The sequence below is a fragment of the Anolis carolinensis genome, chromosome 2 (assembly GCF_035594765.1).
Source record: "Anolis carolinensis isolate JA03-04 chromosome 2, rAnoCar3.1.pri, whole genome shotgun sequence".
In the NCBI taxonomy this organism is placed as follows: Eukaryota; Metazoa; Chordata; class Lepidosauria; order Squamata; family Dactyloidae; genus Anolis; species Anolis carolinensis.
The window spans coordinates 117624385-117645219 of NC_085842.1; the positions used below are offsets into that span (position 1 = coordinate 117624385).

General features: G+C 39.4%; 1 protein-coding gene across 11 annotated transcripts in view; it reads left to right on the plus strand.

The window, feature by feature from the left end:
• The window catches only part of ablim3 (actin binding LIM protein family member 3), a 185123-nt gene that overhangs the window by 107964 nt on the left and 56324 nt on the right, over nt 1-20835 (plus strand). For all 11 annotated transcript variants that reach the window (XR_010002803.1, XR_010002804.1, XR_010002806.1 and 8 more), the window contains exons 4-5: nt 7339-7451; nt 14925-15051. Coding sequence is in view for 1 of the 11 variants with exons in the window: in XM_062970447.1 (XP_062826517.1) it covers nt 7339-7451; nt 14925-15051 (240 nt within the window). In the remaining 10 variants the exon portion in view is untranslated. The remainder of the gene's footprint in view (nt 1-7338; nt 7452-14924; nt 15052-20835) is intronic.

Below are 20835 nucleotides of genomic sequence, written 5' to 3' on the forward strand. Positions count from 1 at the left end.
CAGGCCTCTTGGCATCTAGCCAATAACCATATCTTTTTCTGATTATGGCCAGTTTTGATTCAGGATTATTGAGATAAGTATCATTAGTTCTATGCAAGGGTGGGGAAATAGGTTTTCATTATTCAGTTCCTGTGTGCAACTACAAATAATGGGGCAAAATAGTAGGAGCATCAGAGGCAATAATTTTATAGCAGCTGCTTTGCTTCATAGAATCATAGAATAGTAAAGTTGGAAGAGACCTCATGGGTCATCCAGTCCAACCCCCTGCCAAGAAGCAGGAAATCCCATTCAAAGCACACCCAACAGATCGCCATCCAGCCTCAGCTTAAAAGCCTCCAAAGAAGGAGCCTCCACCACACTCCCGGGCAGAGAGTTCCACTGCCGAACAGCTCTCACAGTCAGGAAGTTTTTCCTGATGTTCAGGTGGAATCTCCTTTCCTGTAGTTTGAAGCCATTGTTCTGTGTCCTAGTCTGCAGGGCAGCAGAAAACAAGCTTGCTCCCTTCTCCCTATGACTTCCCCTCACGTATTTGTACATGACTATCATGTCTCCTCTCAGCCTTCTCTTCTGCAGGCTAAACATGCCCAGCTCTTTAAGCCGCTCCTCATAGGGCTTGTTCTCCAGACCCTTGATTGTTTTAGTTGCCCACTTCTGGACACATTCCAGCTTGTCAACATCTCTCTTCAATTGCCTTGCCCAGAACTGGACACAGTATTCCAGGTGTGGTCTGAACAAGGCAGAATAGAGGGGTAACATGACTTCCCTGGATCTAGACACTGTGCTCCTATTGATGCAGGCCAGAATCCCATTGGCTTTTTTAGCTGCTGCAATCACATTGTTGGCGCATGTTTAACTTGTTGTCCACGAGGACTCCAAGGTCTTTTTTCACACGTGCTGCTGTCAAGCCAGGCATCCCCCATTCTGTATTTCTGCATTCCATTTTTTTTCTGCCAAAGTGAATTATCTTGCATTTGTCCCTGTTGAACTTCATTTTGTTCATTTCGGCCCATCTCTCTAGTCTGTTAAGATCGTTTTGAATTCTGCTCCTATCTTCTGGAGTGTTAGCTATCCCTCCGAGTTTGGTGTCATCTGCAAACTTGATGATCATGCCTTCTAACTCTTCATCTAAGTTGTTAATAAAGATGTTGAACAGAACCAGGCCCAGGACGGAACCCTGTGGCACTCCACTCGTCACTTCTTTCCAAGATGAAGATGATGAGCACCCTTTGGGTTCATTCGCTTAACCAATTACAGATCCACCTAACTGTAGTTTTGTCTAGCCCACATTTTTCTAGTTTGTTTGCCAGAAGATCACGGGGGACTTTGTTGAAGGCCTTACTAAAATTCAGGTACGCTACATCCATGGCGTTCCCTGTATCGAACCAACTCGTAACTCTATCGAAAAAAGAGATCAGATTAGTCTGGCATGACTTGTTTTTGGTAAATCCATGTTGACTATTAGCAATGACTGCATTTGTTTCTAAGTGTTTGCAGACCACTTCCTTAATGATCTTTTCCAGAATCTTGCCTGGTATCTACGTGAGGCTGACCGGACAGTAATTGTTTGGGTCGTTCTTTTTTCCCTTCTTGAAGATAGGGACCACCACATTTGCCCATCTTCTAGGACTTTTCCCGTTCTCCAAGAACTCTCAAATATGATTGCCAGTGGTTCTGAAATAACTTCAGCTAGTTCCTTCAATACTCTTGGATGTAGTTGATCTGGCCCTGGTGACTTGAATTTGTTTAGAGCGGCTAGATGTTCCTGGACAACTTGTTTCCCTATTTGGGGTTGGATTTTCCCAAATCCTTTGTCCATTTCATGTTGCTGAGGTTGAAGATGGCTTTCTTTTTGTGAGAAGACTGAGGCAAAGAAGGCATTAAGCAGTTCTGCCTTTTCCCTGTCCCCTGTCGCTATCACCCCATCTTCTCCTCGCAGAGGCCCTATCACCTCCTTGTTCTTCCTTTTTCTACCAATGTAAGCAAAAAAAAGCCTTTTTGTTGTTTTTAATGTCCCTGGCAAGCCTGAGCTCATTTTGCGCTTTAGCCTTGCGAACCTTTTCCCTACAGGAGTTGGCTATACGTTTGAATTCTTCTTTGGTGATTTCTCCCCTTTTCCACTTCTTGTGCATGTCTCTTTTGAGTCTTAGCCCGGTTAGAAGTTCTTTGGACATCCATTTTGGCTTCTTTGCACTTGTCATATTTTTTTTCTTTGTTGGCACTGTTTGCATTTGCACCTTGAGTATTTCACTTTTGAAAAACTCCCATCCATCCTTAACTCCCTTGTCTTTTAATATTGGCATCCATGGAATGCTGCTCAGAATTTCCTTCATTTTTTGGAAGTCAGCTCTCTTAAAGTCCAGAATGCGTGTTTGACTTGTCTTAGTTTCAGCCTTCCTTTGTATGGCAAACTGCAGGAGCACATGGCCACTTGCCCCTAAGGATCCAATCACTTCAACTGTATTAACCAGGTATTCCACATTTGTTAAGATTAGATCAAGAGTTGCTGATCTCCTTGTTGCCTCTTCTACCTTCTGGACCATAAAATTGTCTGCAAGGCAAGTGAGGAATTTATTGGACTTTGTGCTCTTGGCCGAGTTTGTTTTCCAGCAGATATCAGGATAGTTGAAATCACCCATGACTACTATATCTCTTCTTTGTGCCTGTTTGGTCAGCTGCTGACAGAAGGCTTCATCAAGTCCTTCATCCTGACTCGGAGGTCTGTAGTAGACACCCACAACAAGATCTTTTTGAGTCTCGGTTCCCTTGATTCTTATCCAGATGCTTTCAAGCTGGTTTCCCGGATTACAGTCTTGCATTTCTTCTGCAACGTAACTGTTTTTGACATATAAAGCTACTCCCCCTCCTCTCCCCTTTGTTCTATATCTGTGAACGAGGTTATAGCCCTCAATGGCTACATTCCAGTGATGGGAGTCATCCCACCAGGTTTCAGTGATGCCTACGACGTCGTATGTGTGGTGCTGTGCTATAAGTTGGAGTTCGTCTTGCTTATTTCCCATGCTCTGTGCATTAGCGTAAAGACATGTAAGCCCCTGTGACCTTCCCCCGAGCTGTTTATTTGGGATTATTGTACTCTCGGTACTTGGTCCTTGCTGTGTTTGTGCAGCCCTCTGTTTAGCCTTTTGGCGGTTCCCTGTGGTCATGGGCAATATAGTGTTTGCCAGGCTGTTGTTCCCCTCCCCCAGTGGATCTAGTTTAAAGTGTGCCTGATAAGGTTTGTGAGTCTGTGTGCAAAAAGATGTTTTCCTACTTGTGTGAGATGCACCCATCACTTGCCAGTAGGCCATCCTCCTGAAAGAGTAGGCCATGGTCGAGGAAGCCAAAACGCTTCTCCTGACACCATTTTCTGAGCCAGTTATTAACCTGTACTATTTTTCTGGCCCTTGTAGAGCCGTGTCCTACAATGGGGAGGAGGGATGAAAAGATCACATGTACATTACACAGTTTTAGCTTTCTTCCAAGGGCTCAAAAATCATTTGTGATCTTTTGAAAAGAATGCCTAGTGGTATCATTGGTTCCTACATGAATCAACATAAGGAGGCGGGGAGGAGGATGGGGCTTTAGGAGCCTCTGAGTGATATGGTGTATTTTTGCCCTCGGGAGGCAGCATATTTCTCGAGCCATCCCATCCGGTCTGAAAATGATGGCTTCCATTCCTCTAAGGAGGGAGTCACCTACTACCAAGACCTGTTTCATTTAAGGATTGACAGGTTCCCTTTTGTGCAAGACAGTGTGTATGTCCCCTGAAGAGTGTTCCTGTTGAAGTGAATCATGTAGGTGTAAAGTGCTTCATCTTTGTTTTCACAAACCCAGATCAGAACTTCAATGCATGGTGGGTGAGATGCGAGTTTTTAAGGGTGGTCAACTGTCTGCTAATGAGTACTAAAAAATTCCTTAAAGAACACCATGTAGTGTAATCTTCACACAGTTTCTCATGAGTTCCTCCTAAGTTTTACAGTCTTTTTCTTACTTTATCAGATGTGGAGCAAAGCTGTCACTAGGAATTTCAAATCTTGCCACGAGAAGCTAATTTCCCATGGTTGGCTTCTCACAGGAATAAAACTGATTATATAAGCATGTGCCAAGACTATGTATCCGCAGGCAGCTAGCTGCACTCTGTGTGGTTTGTGATCCATTGTGTGTGTTAAACACATTGCATTTACTCACGTATTTAGTCATTGTAACCTGGCAGCCATTGCTGAAATTACAGAGGTCCTTGTGCAATAGTACTTGTCCACCCCTTTATGCATGTTGATGCCTCATGGTGTGTTTGTTCTGCTGTTGGTGTGATTTTCCCATGTCTAATATTATGACCAACAGGTCAATATTGCACACAAGCAAACAATGCAATTTCTAAGTTTTGCAATATTAGACATTTTTCTGTCTTAAAAAGACTTTATGATTAGAAAGCAGGAATTGATGTTCCATCAACATGATGAAACATGATAAAAAGCCACAAAAAATGCATCCATACTATAGAATTAATGAAGCTTGATGCTACTATAACTGTCATGGCTCAATGCTGTGGAACCCTGGGATTCGTAGTTTAGTGAGTCACCAGCTCTCTTTTGGCAGAGAAGGCTGAACACCTTTGTAAAACTACAACTTCCATGATTCCATAGCATTGAGGCATGATGGTTAAAGTGATGGCAAACTGCATTTTCTACAGTATAGAGGCACCCAAAGTTAATAACTGTAATATTTGAGACTGTGCAAGATTTGTTCAGTTGCCAAAAATGAAGCAAACCCTATCTCCCACCCCACTCCCAGTACATATGCTGTACTGCTAGCTCTGATAATTAGGAGGAGCTGTTTGAAGGGTCAACATTTGAGTTGGAGCCCAGTAGTACCCTGCAGCTTCCTCAACTGAGCTTGGAAGAAGAGTGTTTGGGGGAAGCTACCACTTCTCAGCCTGCAGTCATGTTAAGACAAGTTTATTTGAACTGGTGGAGGAAGCGTTAAGTGTTCTGACTTATGAAGGGAAAAGGATCAAGTTTGATGTCCACTTGATTATCAGAAAGATGAGCTATCAATAGGCAACACCAAAGAAACTATCTTAAAAGGTGATCAGGAGTTGCGTTTTGTTGCTGGCAACAACATCAGAGTTTCGAGCTGTGACCTTGAAGTGTTGGTTATTTTAGGATTTGTGAGCCTTGGACACTGGTATCTCTTGAAAATGGATTTTGGAACAGACTATAGGCTCACCTTGTGTTATTTCCTTCAGGTTGTGTCTCTTCAGTTGGCTTCTTAAGTTTGGTCTTGAACTGTTTGCTGTTTGGATTAACCCCCTGTTTGGAAGCTGGGTCTTGGCTTCACACCACAGAGAAAGCAGAGACATAACAAAAGTGTTAAAAGTGAAAAGATGACAAAGGGGGATAACTTTGCTTGTGTTTACCTGCATGGCATGGGTCGGACTGAATGGCCATTGTGATCTCTTCCAACTTTATGATTCTGTGATTCTATAATGAGGCATGTGGATAGTAACAGTAAGAGCAGTATCTGTGTTATGTATTACGGTTAGGTTCCATGCTGATTTCCAGGGAAGCATGGGAACTATTACTTTATAACATTTCATTAGAGAATTAATATAACTATAATTCTCCATGTCACTTTTGGTTGGGTGCTTTGACAATTAGAATAGGCTTGAAATTAATTAAGAGTAGAATAGCTCTTACTATTACTAATATGCACACAACCTTCCTGAAGAGTCACTGTCACCCTAAAAAATCCATGAATCATGCTAGCATAACATTTTGCATACCTTCTGATAGTTTCTAAAAGCCAAATTTTGAGTATGCTTGATTTTGTTAGGCCAGGAAATGGGGCCAAAAGATTAATGAATTGATATGTATGGTGTTTTCATCTACAACACTGATTATCTCTGAAGACTCAAGGTTGCAAGCCTGATTTTAGGGTGAAATGAAAATAAATTCATATAATTTAATAAATGACTTTCATTGCAACACTATTGATTCTCCTGGACCTCTCTGCAACTTTTAGTATGAGTAACTAGAAGTGTCCTGGATTACTTGTCTACTTTGGACTTAGAAGACATGGTATTACAGTGAATTAGGGTTTTCCTGGAGATAAGTCATTGTTATACCCCAGCCACCTTTGGGTTCTGAACTTGATTCAGAAATGAACTTTGACCAGGATGAAGCTTATTCTGACCTTTTGCCCAGTTCTCCAAGCTCCTTCCAATTACAGACCCCAGCTGTGGATAGCTCCGATGCTTCCTTAATTGGGAGAGATACTGAAAACATTACTCCCGTGGTAGAACCAGATGTCCCGAGTTCCCCAGGGAATGTATCCTTTAACAGAAGGGAGTTTTTGCATCGCCAGAGATCAGAAAAACAGGAGCTTCGAAGGAGTCAACGTTTGGCATCTAGAGGGGATAATGGATAGGAGATTTCCTTGGTAACCTTTGGGGTTATTAGATCTAAGTTCCATAAAAGTGTCTTACACTGTGAACAATTTGTGGTGTCAACGTAGCGACTTCTGAGAACACTTCACCGTTTCCAGTTCCCTGATTTCACCAAACCAAGTCTTCTGTTCCTGGCAGCCAAGCTGAGCCGCGACTCCCGATTTAATCCGGAGTAAATTCACATCCTTGCCTTGTTCCTGAATCCAGATTGCTTTTAGCTTAATCTTCTGCCTGCCTTGATATCAAAGACTTCCTAGTGACTTTAGACCTTGTTATTCACTCCTGCTTTCTTGTTGTTTCCCCGCTCAAGAACTTCCCAACAGCTTTGAGCGTGTTTTGGTTTCTGGACTTTGGACAATAATATTGGACATATCTCTTTGGACTAATTCATACCATATCATAAAGGACTATTGCTCACTCATCATTTCCTCTTATTCTTTCCTGAATTTATAATTGTTTTAATAAAGATATTATATGATTATTGGTCTCTGTTTGGTTTCCAGTGCTCACGCTGCCTTGGGGTGCAACAGTCATCTTGGAAGATCATACTAAGAAACTTCTCTTAAACTCATGCCTCGTTTGGCCTATGGTGTACCACAAATTTCCATCTTGTCTGCCATGTTCTTCAAAATGCATGTGAAAAGATAAACAAGTAACCCACAAATTATTTAATTTTGATTTTCCACAAAAATGTAAATTTCAGACTTTGGCCATCAAGATTTTTTTTGGAAAGATAGAGAGATGCATTTGCAGCTCTCACTAGTCCCTGAAGTCTGCCAGTATGGCTAAATCACAATTCAACAAACAAGTATTGGTTTTTTAAAATGTCATTTGAATGTAATAGTAGCTTGAAAATATACACCGATAATTTTCGCCTGGTTTGTCCTCTCTTTCAGGAAGCCATTCCCCATTGGGGACAAAGTTACATTCAGTGGGAAGGACTGTGTTTGCCAAACATGCTCCCATTCACTAATCAGCAACAAACCCATCAAGATTCATGGACCAAGCCGTAAGTCAAGCATATCTGACCTCTTAATGTATTATCCCCAAAGGGTTGAGTTGCAGAATGTGAAGGCATTGCAGGAAACCTGTTGGTTCACAGATAATGTAGAAATGTAGAAAACAAGAGAGAGAGAAGCCATACCAGAAATATATTTGGAGGTTATAAATCTGTTAAGACCCTTGCCTTTAAAAAAAAAAAATTAAGAGCACAAGCCTAAAGAGGAAGGTATGGAGGAGATAATGCTATGATAGTGGACACATCAATGTGGCCCAAATTCAACCGGGCTGTTGTTGGAGTGCAAATATCAGATGTGTTGATGTTTGTATTCTTCCCTGCGCCAGAGTTTGAATACCTCCCCCCCCCCCCCCCCCGGCCAAATAAGGGTCAAAACTCCCTGAGCCAGTAAGCCTTGAGAGGAAATTAGCTTAGGTATACCCTGATACACCTCTCAATTTCTCATTATGTCGGGGTTAGTGTTAGTGGATTTGAATCGTCTTCCTCCCCACCCATCTCCACTCTCTTGCCACACCTATCCCCCTTCCCAAGATTGGAAGAATCCAGGAATTAGTGATCCAGTGTTGGACCTTTCCATGTAATGTCAAAGCTTAGCTGAACATCATCAAAGAGGTAGAGATCTACTCCTTTTAATTATTCATATGTGTATTTACCTGGAACCATATGGCTACAGCAGTAGCTTCTATGGTCACATTGTCCAAAATTATAAGCAAATCTTCAAGATAACAGTAGTGACTTCTGAAATTCTAAATCCTGAGACCAAGATTTCTAATATTGCTTAAAACTTAATTTACTGTAGAAAGAATTCAGGTATCCAAAGAAATATAGAAGGCAAAGTTACCAAGTGCAAGTGATCACAGCAAATGTTGATGTTCTAGATAGGATTTTTAGTGTTTAACTACTTCCAATAACAGCCATTTGAGAACTGAGAAAAAAATTCATTGTTGGTGGGAAGAGAATTCTTATTTGGAAGGGAACTCTCTTCCTCCCCCTTCTTTAGCAACTCCACTAGTATCAAAGGAAGTCAGTGAACCTTTCTACATAAACCTTTCCTGGAAACCCCTGTTAAACAGTTGCCACAAGTCAGAATTAACTTGAAGACACACAACGATAAAATTTATAAAACTTAATTTAAAAAACTGCTGATAGGATGAGAGTTGGCCATATATGTTAATGCAAGCAAGATACTTATTTTTGTTATATAGAACTTCTAGGGGGGCATGTATGTGCATACTCACAAGTGCTTGGGGTGTGGTGGTGTCACAGTGTCACTTTCCTACTGATACCTTAGACCAGGGGTCCCCAAACTAAGGCCCAGGGGCCGGATGCGGCCCATCGAAGCCATTTATTCGGCCCCCACAGCACAAGGGCAGAAGGGGGTTGGGCTAAATGACCCAAGGGGTGTCTTCTTCTCTTACAACCCTTATTATTATTATTATTTGAAACACAACAAGATGAATCCACAGCAGACACTCTGCTGGCTGTTGTATTGGATCACACATCGGATACTTCCCAAGTGTCTAGGACTGTGTGATGTATCGGTGAATAATGTACGCAGATCCCAGTAAGGTGGCCTTCTGCAGCTGGCAGGTGGTCATTTTGTCAGCTCCGATTGTGTTTAAGTGCAGGCCAAGGTCTTGAGGCACTGCACCCAGTCTGCCAATCACCATTGGGACCACCTCGACTGGCTTGTGCCAGAGTCTTTGCAATTCGATCTTTAAATCCTCATATTGTGTCAGCTTTTCCAGTTGTTTCTTATCAATCCTGTTGTCACCTAATATTGCAGTATCGACAATCCATACTTTGTTTTTTAACACGATTGTGAGGTCAGGAGTATTGTGTTCCGAAATGCTGTATTATTATTATTATTATTATTATTATTATTATTATTATTATTATTATTATTATTAACATTGAGGCTGGGTGGCCATCTGTCAGCGATGCTTTCCTTGTGCTTTTGGTGCACAAAGGCAGAAGGGGATTGGACTCAATGTCCCAAAGGGTCTCTTCCAACCCTCTTTTTTATTATTGTTGTTATTATTATTAATAATAATTGTTGCTCGGTGGCCAACTATAGTCCGGCCCTCCAACGGTCCAAAGGATCATGAACTGTTTAAAAAGTTTGGGGACCCCTGCCTTAGACAGCCCTTTTGCCTTACAAACACTGGCTGCATGGAGAAGGATCATTCCTATCTCCTGAGATTGGATCAAGGAGGAAAGCCAGATTCTCCCTAGTAATACAACTACAAGGCAAACTAAGAAACAAGCTCTTTTATTTCTTGGTGGCCAGTCCTTGACCTAACATACAGAGGTCCATGGTCCACAAGTTCAGGAACTGGTCAGGTGCCTTGTGTGGATCACTGTGCCTGCTGCCACCAGACCTTGGTCACAGAAGGCCCTTGTTTGTTCCAGAGCAGGTGGTTAAATGAAAAGCTGCAGGGTAAGTATATGGAAGAAAATGTCTCTTCCTTTCCCTGTGTCTTGCATCCATTAAATTCAGCTTCATTGCCCTTGTACAGCATGCTTTTTGCAAACAGAGTACAGCAAGAGGTAGGTGGGAAGAGAAATGCCCTTCCTGCAAACAGGCCAGGAATTGGACTGAAGCTGATGGCCAATAAAGGAATCTAGACTAGGAGTGATACTGGAAACCATCCTCCTTGTATCATCCAGTGTCACTCACAGTCCTCAGATCTTTGTGGCTCAGCTTTGAAATAAAGAGCTACTTTTAAAAGGGAACAGTTGATACTGGGAAGTGAACCAGCCGGATGCAATTGCAATGCATGCAGTGTGATCTCAGAGAGGAGGCAACAGATGTTGCTGTTCCCTAGTGTTTACTTAGACACATTGATTGTTGAGAGGGAGAAGGGTTCAGTTTTTTCTCACTATGATTACAAAACAGTGTTTTCCTGTGACAGCCTGCTCCTGGCCTGGCTGTTGAGAGATGCTAAACAAGACAGCACTGTGGCCACAATTCAACAGATTGAAGAGCTCTTAAATCTATTGATCTGGCTTAGGTTCACAGAGACATAGTGCTGTGTTGGATTCTGGCCTGCCCCTGTCAGGGCAGTAAAAGGTAGTTCAGGTCCTATTGGTATGTCTACCAAAACCCATTTCTTTTGCAGTACACCTGAATTTGTGGAGAGAGGTTTGTTTCTGCTCTCATTTTATGCCATTCTTAAATGTATTCCATTTTGCCAGAATTGTCAGGAAAGTCAATGCTGTAAAGGATGCAACAGTACTGAAGTTTCCATGAAAAATGCAATTCCTGCCTAATTATCGTCTTCCTGATTTTAGAGACACAAGATGTCACTTCTGGTTTGAAATCTTTCCAAGTAGCACAAGTGTGTACTTGGTGAGCATGATGATGATGATGATGATTATTATTATTATTATTATTATTTTATTACCCATCTCTCCTTACAGCTTGAAGAGGGGCAAAACACATTTAAAATACATCACCATACATTCCATAAAATACATACTTTAAAACACACCATCATGAAATATATACACATATAAAATATATAAACATAGTGCAATGATTAAAATATAATACAAATATTAAAATACAATTAGAATGTAAATTTAAAATGTACAATTAAAAATTGTCTGGGTAGGCCTAATAAAAGTGATAGGTGTTTACTTCTGCCTTAAATGCAGGCAGCTCATTTAGCTGTTGGAGCTATTATTATTATATATATAACTATAGGGGGAGGGGTGGGTGTGGGGAGGGAGAAGGGAATGGAAAAGAAAAAAGCATGGTAACTATGGTTATCTATATAAAAAAAGAAGAAATAGAAGGTACTATGGCTGTTGGAGTTCTTCTGGCAGGTCATTCCACAGTCTTGGGGCGTTCACTGAAAAGGTCCTCTGAGTGACTGTTTCTAGTTAGGTTATAAATGGCTAGAGTAAGTGTCCTTTAGAGAGTCTAAGTGTCCCAGGCGGATTATATGGTGGAAGGCAATCCTGTAGGTAACCTAGACCCAAACCATGTAGGACTTTAAAAGTTATCACCAACACTTTGCACTTTACCCAGAATCTAAATGGCAACCAGTGGAATGATGTGTAATGTGCTCATTCCTAGATGCTCCTGTAATCAATCTATCTGCTATATTTTGAATTAATTGGCATTTCCAAACTTGGTACAGAAGTAACCCAATGTAAAACACATTGCAGAAGTACAACCTGGAGGTTAGAAGCACATGCATTAGCATCTTTAGGTCTGCCAATTCTAGGAAGGGGTTCATTTGGTGTATCAGCTGAAGCTTGTAGGAAACAATCCTGACCATCGCATCTACCTGGGCTGACATTTGGAGAGACAAATCCAGGAGCACTACCAAGCTGTTAACACAGTCTTTCAGGAGTATACCCCATCCAGAACTGGTTAAAAGACCTCCATCCCCAGGTTAGGCTCCTTAATGGCAACTTCCTCTGTCTTATCAGGATTTCAATTCATTTTTCTCCAACCAGCCCATTATATCCTCCAGGCACGTTCATCATACCTACTCTAGAAAACACTTATGCTAGTTTTCCAAAGCCTTGCTACAATATCTCATGTTGGGTTGTATGATGATAGAACAGAATATTGCATTACATTGCATCAAATCTTTGGCCATCATTTGTTTGTTGTTGTTGTGGTTTTTTTTTTTAAAAAAGGTTGACAAAATTGATTTGAAAATTCAAACATTTTAATATTTCCAACTTTGGAATGAGGTGATATTACCTCTTGAACATGATTCTACTTGTCATATTCAAAAGATTTGAATGCTTTCTTCACGGAAATGCGAAACCTGTACAAAATAAACAGGACATGCATGAATTATCTGTAGTTTTTCCATTGGGTCTTGTAGAGGAGAGCTTCCCCAGGGGCTGTGTTCCATATTAATTAACCGAGAGGAGGGGAATCCCATGTGGATATTCTGCTCCAGGCATCCAAGTCTCTAAGGCTACTCTGCATTCTTGAGTTACCTGTTACACCAAGGTGATGTGTAATAAAATGTAATACTCTACATAGCACTTGAGGCAACACCATTGCTTTGTTAAGGCATGTCCTTTATGTCCATATTGTGCATTCTGAATTTTATCACCCTGAGAGAGCTTAGACGAATAACACACAGTTTCTCAAATGAAAAAGAATTTTCAGAATTATCATTCTTAGCCAAGTTTTCCTGCTTCTGGAAACTCAAAAGTCAAGTGCAGTCATTTGGGCATATAATAGCCCACCTACCAAATTGGAACAATGGTTCTCACCTTAATCAATTTTCTCTGGATGGAACAATGCACAGACCACTATATGGTTTTGGCCACCTCTTTTCCATCCCTTGTGCTCTTCTGCTTAGAATTACCAGGAAACCATATCCTCCCTAGAAATCACTCCTAGATATATTCCTCTCTTTGGCTGCAAAGCTCAGGTTACTTCAGAGCACCATGGATTATTCATAACCAGCTGTAAGCGCATTCAGGATGTGTATGGCTGAAGGACACCATCTTTCTGCCTGCTTTATCTGCACCTTTCTAAGTCACCGCCTGTAATGTGTTTGCTTCTAAATTGGCATCAGATGAAATCTAGCAGTGATCTTAGAAAAAAAGCAGAAAGAATATTTTGTTAGTGTGCAAACCCAGGATTGTAATGTCCCTGACTTTTTTTCTCTGTAGATATAGATATTTATCTGTATATCTTTAATTCTGGTGCTTTGAATTTTATATCTGTGTCTATATTCAAGGTTTGAGGTCTTCCTAAGCCTTGCTATTAATGTAATGTACTAAAAAGATGACTAGCAGACCTGGGGGAGTTTTAACATATGGGTTACAGGGGATCATATAAATCAGACCAAAATAATATGCAGATGCAAGCCTAATTTGTATTTTCAGTCAACTCTCTCCAGCACATGTTGGTGTGTTAGGCTAAAGCACAATGTCAGTGGGTATTTCTAAATTAAGAACATTTATCAAAACCTGCAAAAAAAATATTGCATTTTCTGGTTTTACTGTGAGAGGGAGGACCTGAAATAACTCTCCAAAGCAATGTTATGGCTGTTTCCTGCCTTTCTGTAAAAAAAAGAAATCCTTGAAAATCTAGGAGATTCTCAAAACTCAAAGAAAGATCCAAAGTCAGAATGCTATCAAGGTCATGGCTTCTAAGCTAGTGTGCAGCAAGGGAAAAGGGAATGAAGACCAATGAATACCTGACATGCAAACACAAGCACCAAACATAGCCAAACTAGTCAGAAGTTATGGAACAGCTTTTCCAAAACTAGCTTGTATCCAAAAACCATTCTGCCATTTAACATCTACCAGTGAGCACCAAGCACAGATGGAGGCTGCCAGCACCACCCTGTGGTTCAATTCATAATCAGAATGGTTCAACATAACAGTGACATTGAACAAAGTGACCTAAGGCACTCTTACACAAACTCTGGTTGTATATATAGGAGTTCCATAAACACGTTCTGCCTTTTCCTCCCTTATCAATACATCGGTACCAAAATTTCACTGAGTCCTGGTTAGGTTTTGCAGAGTGAATATGCTGCTTTTATAGTGTTGCACCAGATCTAGTCCAGATAATTGGATCAAGGGTTAAATTATCAATATACAAGAGGAGGAGATGATAGTGGGCATCCAGAATGATTGCTATCATTCTTTGCACAGACTGCTTGTCAATAGTAAAATATGTAAAATCATATCAGGCTCAACAAATGTGTCCTAAAACAAAAAAGTCTCAATCCTGTACACTCAGTTCAGCTTATAGCTACGCATAATGTTTACAGTGAGGGGTCATGGGATAATGGGGTATCTTTCAAATACTGAGAAACCCGTTGTGCTATCGTCCATGACATCACCTGTTGCTAACCCAAGTAGTGACTTCTTTCAATAAGGTCTGAAGTCTACACATCCAGTTACAGTCACAATCTGGATGATGCCCTAACATGGGCTTTCTAGTAATTGTCTCAGATGCACCACGGGGCTTCAGCACTTCACAGTTATTGCTATTATTGCTGCAATCCATAGATAGAAAAATTGCTTACACTAACACTACCAATACTAGTCTTAGAAGACAGATGCCAAAGAAGAGCATTCAAGGTCAAGAGTGTGGCTCTTCATATGTTGTTGAACTGCAGCTTCCGTCAGTCGTGAAGGGTTATAGGATCTGCTGCCCAAGATCATCTGGAAGCCCCTAATTCCCCATTCCTTTCCAAGTTGTTCCTGTAGCAGTGTCTCTTAAGCTGTTTGACTGGGAGGCTTTTCTCTCAGTATGCCAGAGACTGGAGCCCTATGTTTTCACATTGGCTGCAGTTGTTTCTTTCTTTCCTGGAAACTTGTGAGAGACCAGCAGTCGCTGATGCTAAGCCATGGGGTCACTATCCCCCTTTTGGGTAGGACTTCATTATAGATTTCTAAAATAATCAAGGATGTTGATGTCATCATTGCTGTTGTGTTGGTAATCTGTTTTTTCTTGTTTCTTAGAATGTGCAGGTTGCAAGGAGGAGATCAAGCAAGGACAATCCCTCCTGGCTTTAGAGAAACAGTGGCATGTCAGCTGCTTCAAGTGCCAAACCTGTGGAGTCGTCCTGACTGGAGAATACATTAGCAAGTATGTGTTTCCTCCTCCTTTTATCCCCACAACCCAGACACATATGCTGGATGGGGTGGAGGTTTCCTTCAATACTAGGTGTTTGAACTGTGCCCTTGGAAAATTTCAAGTGAAATCATCTGGTACTCCTAGTGCAACTTTGCACATTACAAACCAGTAGGGAAAAATGAAGACACAAATTATTCATACCCTTTTGTTTGCACACCTTGGGTAATGTGCAAAGTGGTAAACTGTGTATTGTATGTTGAGATCAATGGGTTTCCCATTCATCTGGAATGCATGCATTTCAAAGCAGTGAAATAATACAAGCATAATTTCACATTTCACAAAAGAAGCATGAGTCACATACACTTTCTCTCATACTATCTGTGTAGAAATGCTATAAGTGATTATATAGATCAGAAAAGGCAAAGTGTAGCCCTGAGGCCAAGTGCATCACCCACAGATTTTTTTTGAGGAGAGAGGATGCCTATCATAGATGTGGGCGAAATGTCAGGAGACAATACTTCTGGAACATGGCCATACAGCCCAGAAAACACACAGCAATCCCCTTAACATCCTCTCAAACTGCTTTTTTTTCTGGCAAAAAAGGATGAATTGCCTTTCCTGGAAGTCTCTAGGGACATTGATTCAGGTTTTAAATAAATTACAGGAAACAATGCTATTGTTTGACTTAAGAAGTGCCACTTTTTTTTTCAAAAACAGAAACATTTTTTTTTCTATTTTTGGTTTTCCTCCCCCCCCCCCCCGCCCCAATTCTGAAACACTTTTGCTCATCCATCTGGTCCTTTATGGTTCCTGGTGGCAAAAGATTTCTGTTTAACCTACTGAAGTTTTCCATTCTAGCTGTACATGAAAGACAAAACTTGTAGTTGAGAACAAAGTATGTTTCTCATGATGTTGCTGGACTGCAGATTCAGACCATGAACATACTGATTAGGCTCATGGGAATTTCAGTCCAACAACATCTGAGTAGTTACATTTTGTCTGTCCATGTTGTAATCCTCTGGAGGTCTTTGCCACCAAGGAAATATTTCAGGTCCCTTATGTTCAGTTGAAAAAAAACACCATTTCCTTCAGTTACATTTAAAAAAAACACTATTTCCTTCAATTACGAGGTCAAAGCCTTGTTCAAACAAGCCTTTGACCTCTAATAGGCTTGATGGGCCAATACGAAGTTGACACTTGGCACTTTCTGAATTGATGGCTGCTAGTTTTATTTACTGATATTTTAAAAATTGCATTATTTTGACTTTTATGTTATATGTGTTATAGGGGTTATTGTTATAACTTTATGTGACTTGTTTATATTTATGTAACATTTATTACTTGCTGTATGTTATATGTGCATCTTGGAGTGCCTTTGTAAGCCACCCTGAGTCCCTTTGGGGAGATGGTGGTAGAATATAAAGAATATAAATAAAGATTATAAAGAAGTAAGCTATCAGCATTTTTCTGAAAAGAAGGGTAGCTAACTTTCATCAGGTTCTAGTCTTCCACTCAATGTATGTAAAAAGAACGGCTGCAAGGACCTGGGCACTTAGAATCACAGACTGTATGAAGAATATACATTAGGATGGGAAATATAAACACATGCCATTGCCTACATTACAGAAAATGTGACCATGAAAACATGGTTTAATTTCCTTATGGGAGAATAGGATTCAAAGGAACTGAACGAAATGGAGATTGAGAATATGTAGGACCCTAGCTAAAAATGGTAATACCACAAATCATAAAGTCATAGAGTTGGAAAAGCCCCCCATAGGCTATCAGGTCCAACTCTATGTTCAATGCAGAATCTCCAGCTAGATCATCCAGACTCTTTTTAAAGACACCCAGAGAAGGAGACCTTACAACTGCTCTAGGCAGTTGGTTCCATTGCTGAAGCACTTTCAATATCAAAAAGTTTCTTCTAATGTTCAAGCAGAATCCATCCTCCTGTAACTTATTAGACCTACTTCTACCTTTTTTTAAAAAAAAATTATTTATGTGCTTTTTGAAAGAGAATACAACGAAAGTGGTGGAACAAAATAATTTAGTAAAGTAGGAAAGGAGAGAGTATAAAGGAAGTGAGTATAAAACAAACAAACAAACAAAAAGGGAGTGTGTAAAGTTTCCATGACTTCCATCCCTATCCGAATTGGAATTAGTCCGTCGGATGATCTCCTCCGGTGTTTCTCTTATTTCTCTTATTTCTTGTTGTAAGCTTCACTGTGTTCCGTATTTATTCTTGTTCTTTATTCCCTGTCCCATATATGGTTACATTGTTTTTATTTATTTTTCAAATAATCCAGTAGTGGGCTCCAGTCCGTTTTTTTCTTTGGTAGTCCCTGTTGTTTAGTTAATAGGTATGACAGTTTATCCATGTTTTTAATTTCCATTAATTTTATCAGCCACTCATTCTTGTCAGGTATTATTTCTGTTCTCCAGTTCCTTGCATACACAATTCTTGCTGCCATTGTCATATAGTTTAATAAAAGTTCATCATTTTCTTTCCAATTTTCTTCTGTAATTCCTAAAAGTAGGTGTTCTGGTCTCATTTGATACTTGATATTTAGTATTTTTTGTGATATTTCATGTATCTCTTTCCAGAACTTCCTTGCTTTTCCACACGTCCACCACATGTGGAAGAATGATCCCTGTTCTTTTTTGCATTTCCAACAGGAGGTCTGTAAAGATGTGTTCATAAGTCCTAATTTTTTGGGCCTTATGTACCACCTGTGGAACATTTTTATCCAATTTTCTTTTAGGTCATATGAGTACATTTATTTTATTTTCTTATTCCAAAAATTTTCCCATTGATCCATCCGAATTGTTTTCTTGAAGTTTATTGCCCATTTTGTCATACATTCTTTCACAAATTCTTTCTCAGTTTGCCATTCGAGGATTTTTTTTATAGATCTTTGTTGTCAATTTTTTTCCGAGTTCATAATTCTGTCCCAAAATATTTCTTTATTCATGAAACCTTCCTTCTTGTCTTTATTGAAATACTCTTTTAATTGTCTATATTGGAACCATGATATGTTCTTAAAATTTTCCTTAATTTCCTCTTGGGATTTCATTTCTAATTTTCCATCCTTCTGTTTTAATATATCTTTATATGTGGGCCATTTCTCCCAGCCTAATAGTCTCCTTTGTCCCGCTTCCAGCGGCGATAGCCAAAGGGGGTTTTTGGGGTACAGTCTTGCTTTGTATTTATTCCAGACCTTCATAATTGCTGATCTAACAAAATGATTTCCAAAGTTCTTTTCTGATTTTGTTTTACCATAACAGAGGTATGCGTGCCACCTGACTCGTAGATCATGGCCCTCTAGTGTTAAAATCTTTTCTCTCTTTAGTGTCATCCAATCTCTAATCCATACTAGGGCATTCGCTTCATAATATGATTTAAGGTCCGGCATTCCCAGACCTCCTCTCTTCGTATCATCTATCAGGTTGGTATATTTAATTCTTGCTTTTCTTCCCTGCCAAATAAATTTTGTCAAATCTTTCTCCCATTTTTTAAATATGGACATATTTCTGAGAATTGGTAAGTTTTGGAACAGATAGAGCATTTTTGGGAGGATATTCATCTTAATTACCGAAATTCTTCCTAGTAATGAGAGTTTTAGGTTTTTCCAATTTTCCAATTGTCTTTTTATTTCTGACCATTTTCCTTCATAGTTATTTTTTAGTAATTGTGAATTTTTTGCTGTAATTGATATTCCTAGATAGTTAATTTTGTTTGTTACTTGAAGTCCCGATATTATCTTTAACTTTTCCTGATCTGTCTTATTCATGTTTTTTGTCAACATCATCGACTTACTTTTATTAATTTTGGAACCCGCTACATTGCCGTATTCTTCCATAACATTTAACCACTTTTTAATACCCTCCATTGGATCCTCTATAATACAAATTAAGTCGTCGGCAAATGCCCGTATTTTATAATGGCTTCCTCTAATTCTGGTTCCTTTCAAGTTAGGGTCCTCCCTTATGGTCTCTAATAGGATCTCCATGGCGAAAATAAAAATGAGGGGAGAGAGCGGGCATCCTTGACGGGTGCCTTTGTTGATCTTGATTTCCTCAGTTTTAAAGCCATTAATCCAAATTGTTGCCTTTTGATCTTCATATATGGCCTGAATAGCATTTATAAATTGGAATCCTAAATCTATTTCTCTCATTAGTAATTTAAAAAAGTCTCAATTTATGTTGTCGAAGGCCTTCTCCGCGTCCACCGCTAACAAGGCCATTTCTTTCTCATTGTTTGACTCGTAATATTCGACAATGTCAATGACTGTTCTAACATTGTCTTTCAGTTGCCTATTTGGAAGAAAGCCCGTTTGTTCTTCTTTAATCCAATTTCCCAAAAATTCTTTCATTCTTCCTGCCAATATATTGGTGAATATTTTGTAATCGACATTCAATAGGGAAATAGGTCTATAATTTTTTACATTTGTCAGATCAGTTTTTTCTTTATGTATTACTGTAATGTTAGCTTCTTTCCAGGTGTTTGGTAGTTTTCCTTCATTTAGGATGTTATTTATCAATTTTTTAAAATGAGGTATTAATTCTTCTTCAAATGTCCTATAGTATGTTACTGAAAAGCCGTCCGGTCCCGGCGCTTTATTTGGGTCCATCTTTCTGATTGCCTTCTTTATTTCTTCTTCATCTATGGGTTTGTTTAAAAATTCTCTTTGTTCGTCTGTTATCTTCTGTAGGTTTTTGCCCCCCAGATATTGCATTATATCAACCTTCTTAATTTGGTCTTTTTTATATAAGGTTTTGTAAAAGTTTTCAAATTGTTTTAGAATTTCCTTATCTGTCTGGTAACATCTTCCATTAGAATTAATCTTTGTTATAAATTGTTATTGTTTTCTCTTCCCTATTTTCCTTGATAGCCATCTACCTGGCTTATTCGCATTTTGAAAAAAGTCCTGTTTAATAAATTTGAATTTCTTTGCTAATTGTTCCATTTCCATATTATTTTTTTGTAACCTTAAGAGATCTAACTCTTTTTTCAACTTTGGATTTTTAGGCGATTTTTAAAGATTTTTCTCCTTTTTCGCTATGTCTTCTTGTAAATCTTTTAGTTTTTGGTTTCTTAATTTATTTCTCCATGCATTTTGTCTGATAAAATGGCCCCTCATTACAGCCTTACTGGCGTCCCATATCGTTTGGATAGCAATTCCTGGGGTTGTGTTTATATGAAAATATTCCTTCAGATTAAGTTTGTTTTTTTCTATGTCCTCTTCAGTTCTTAATAATAGATCATTTAGCCTCCATTTTCCTGGTTTTTTTGTTTCATGGATTGTCAATCTCATTGGACAATGGTCTGAGTGGGTTCTAGTTAAAATCTCTAATTTAGATATTTTTGTTATTAAACTATTAGAGATCCAGACCATGCCTATTCGTGACCATACCTGGTGCCTATCTGAAAAAAATGTGTAGTCCCTTTCTTGTGAGTGGAGGAATCTCCAGGCGTCTTGTAGGTTAAATTCTTGTAGCAAATTTGTAAAACTCTTTGGCAGCTTTCCCCCTCCAGTTTTTTATCTTTGTGTTCCCCTTTTGTTTTGTCTAAATCCATATTCAAAATTCCATTAAAATCTCCAAGTATAATCAAATTTTCAAATTCATGTTCCAGTATCAAGTCTTGTAAATCTTTGACAAATTTTGTTTTTGAGCCATTGGGGGCATATATATTACAAATCAATGTTTTCTTATTTTCTATGTATATGAAAACCCCCAGAATTCTTCCCTCCCTATCCTTAAATGCTAATTCTGCTGCTATCCAATCTTTAA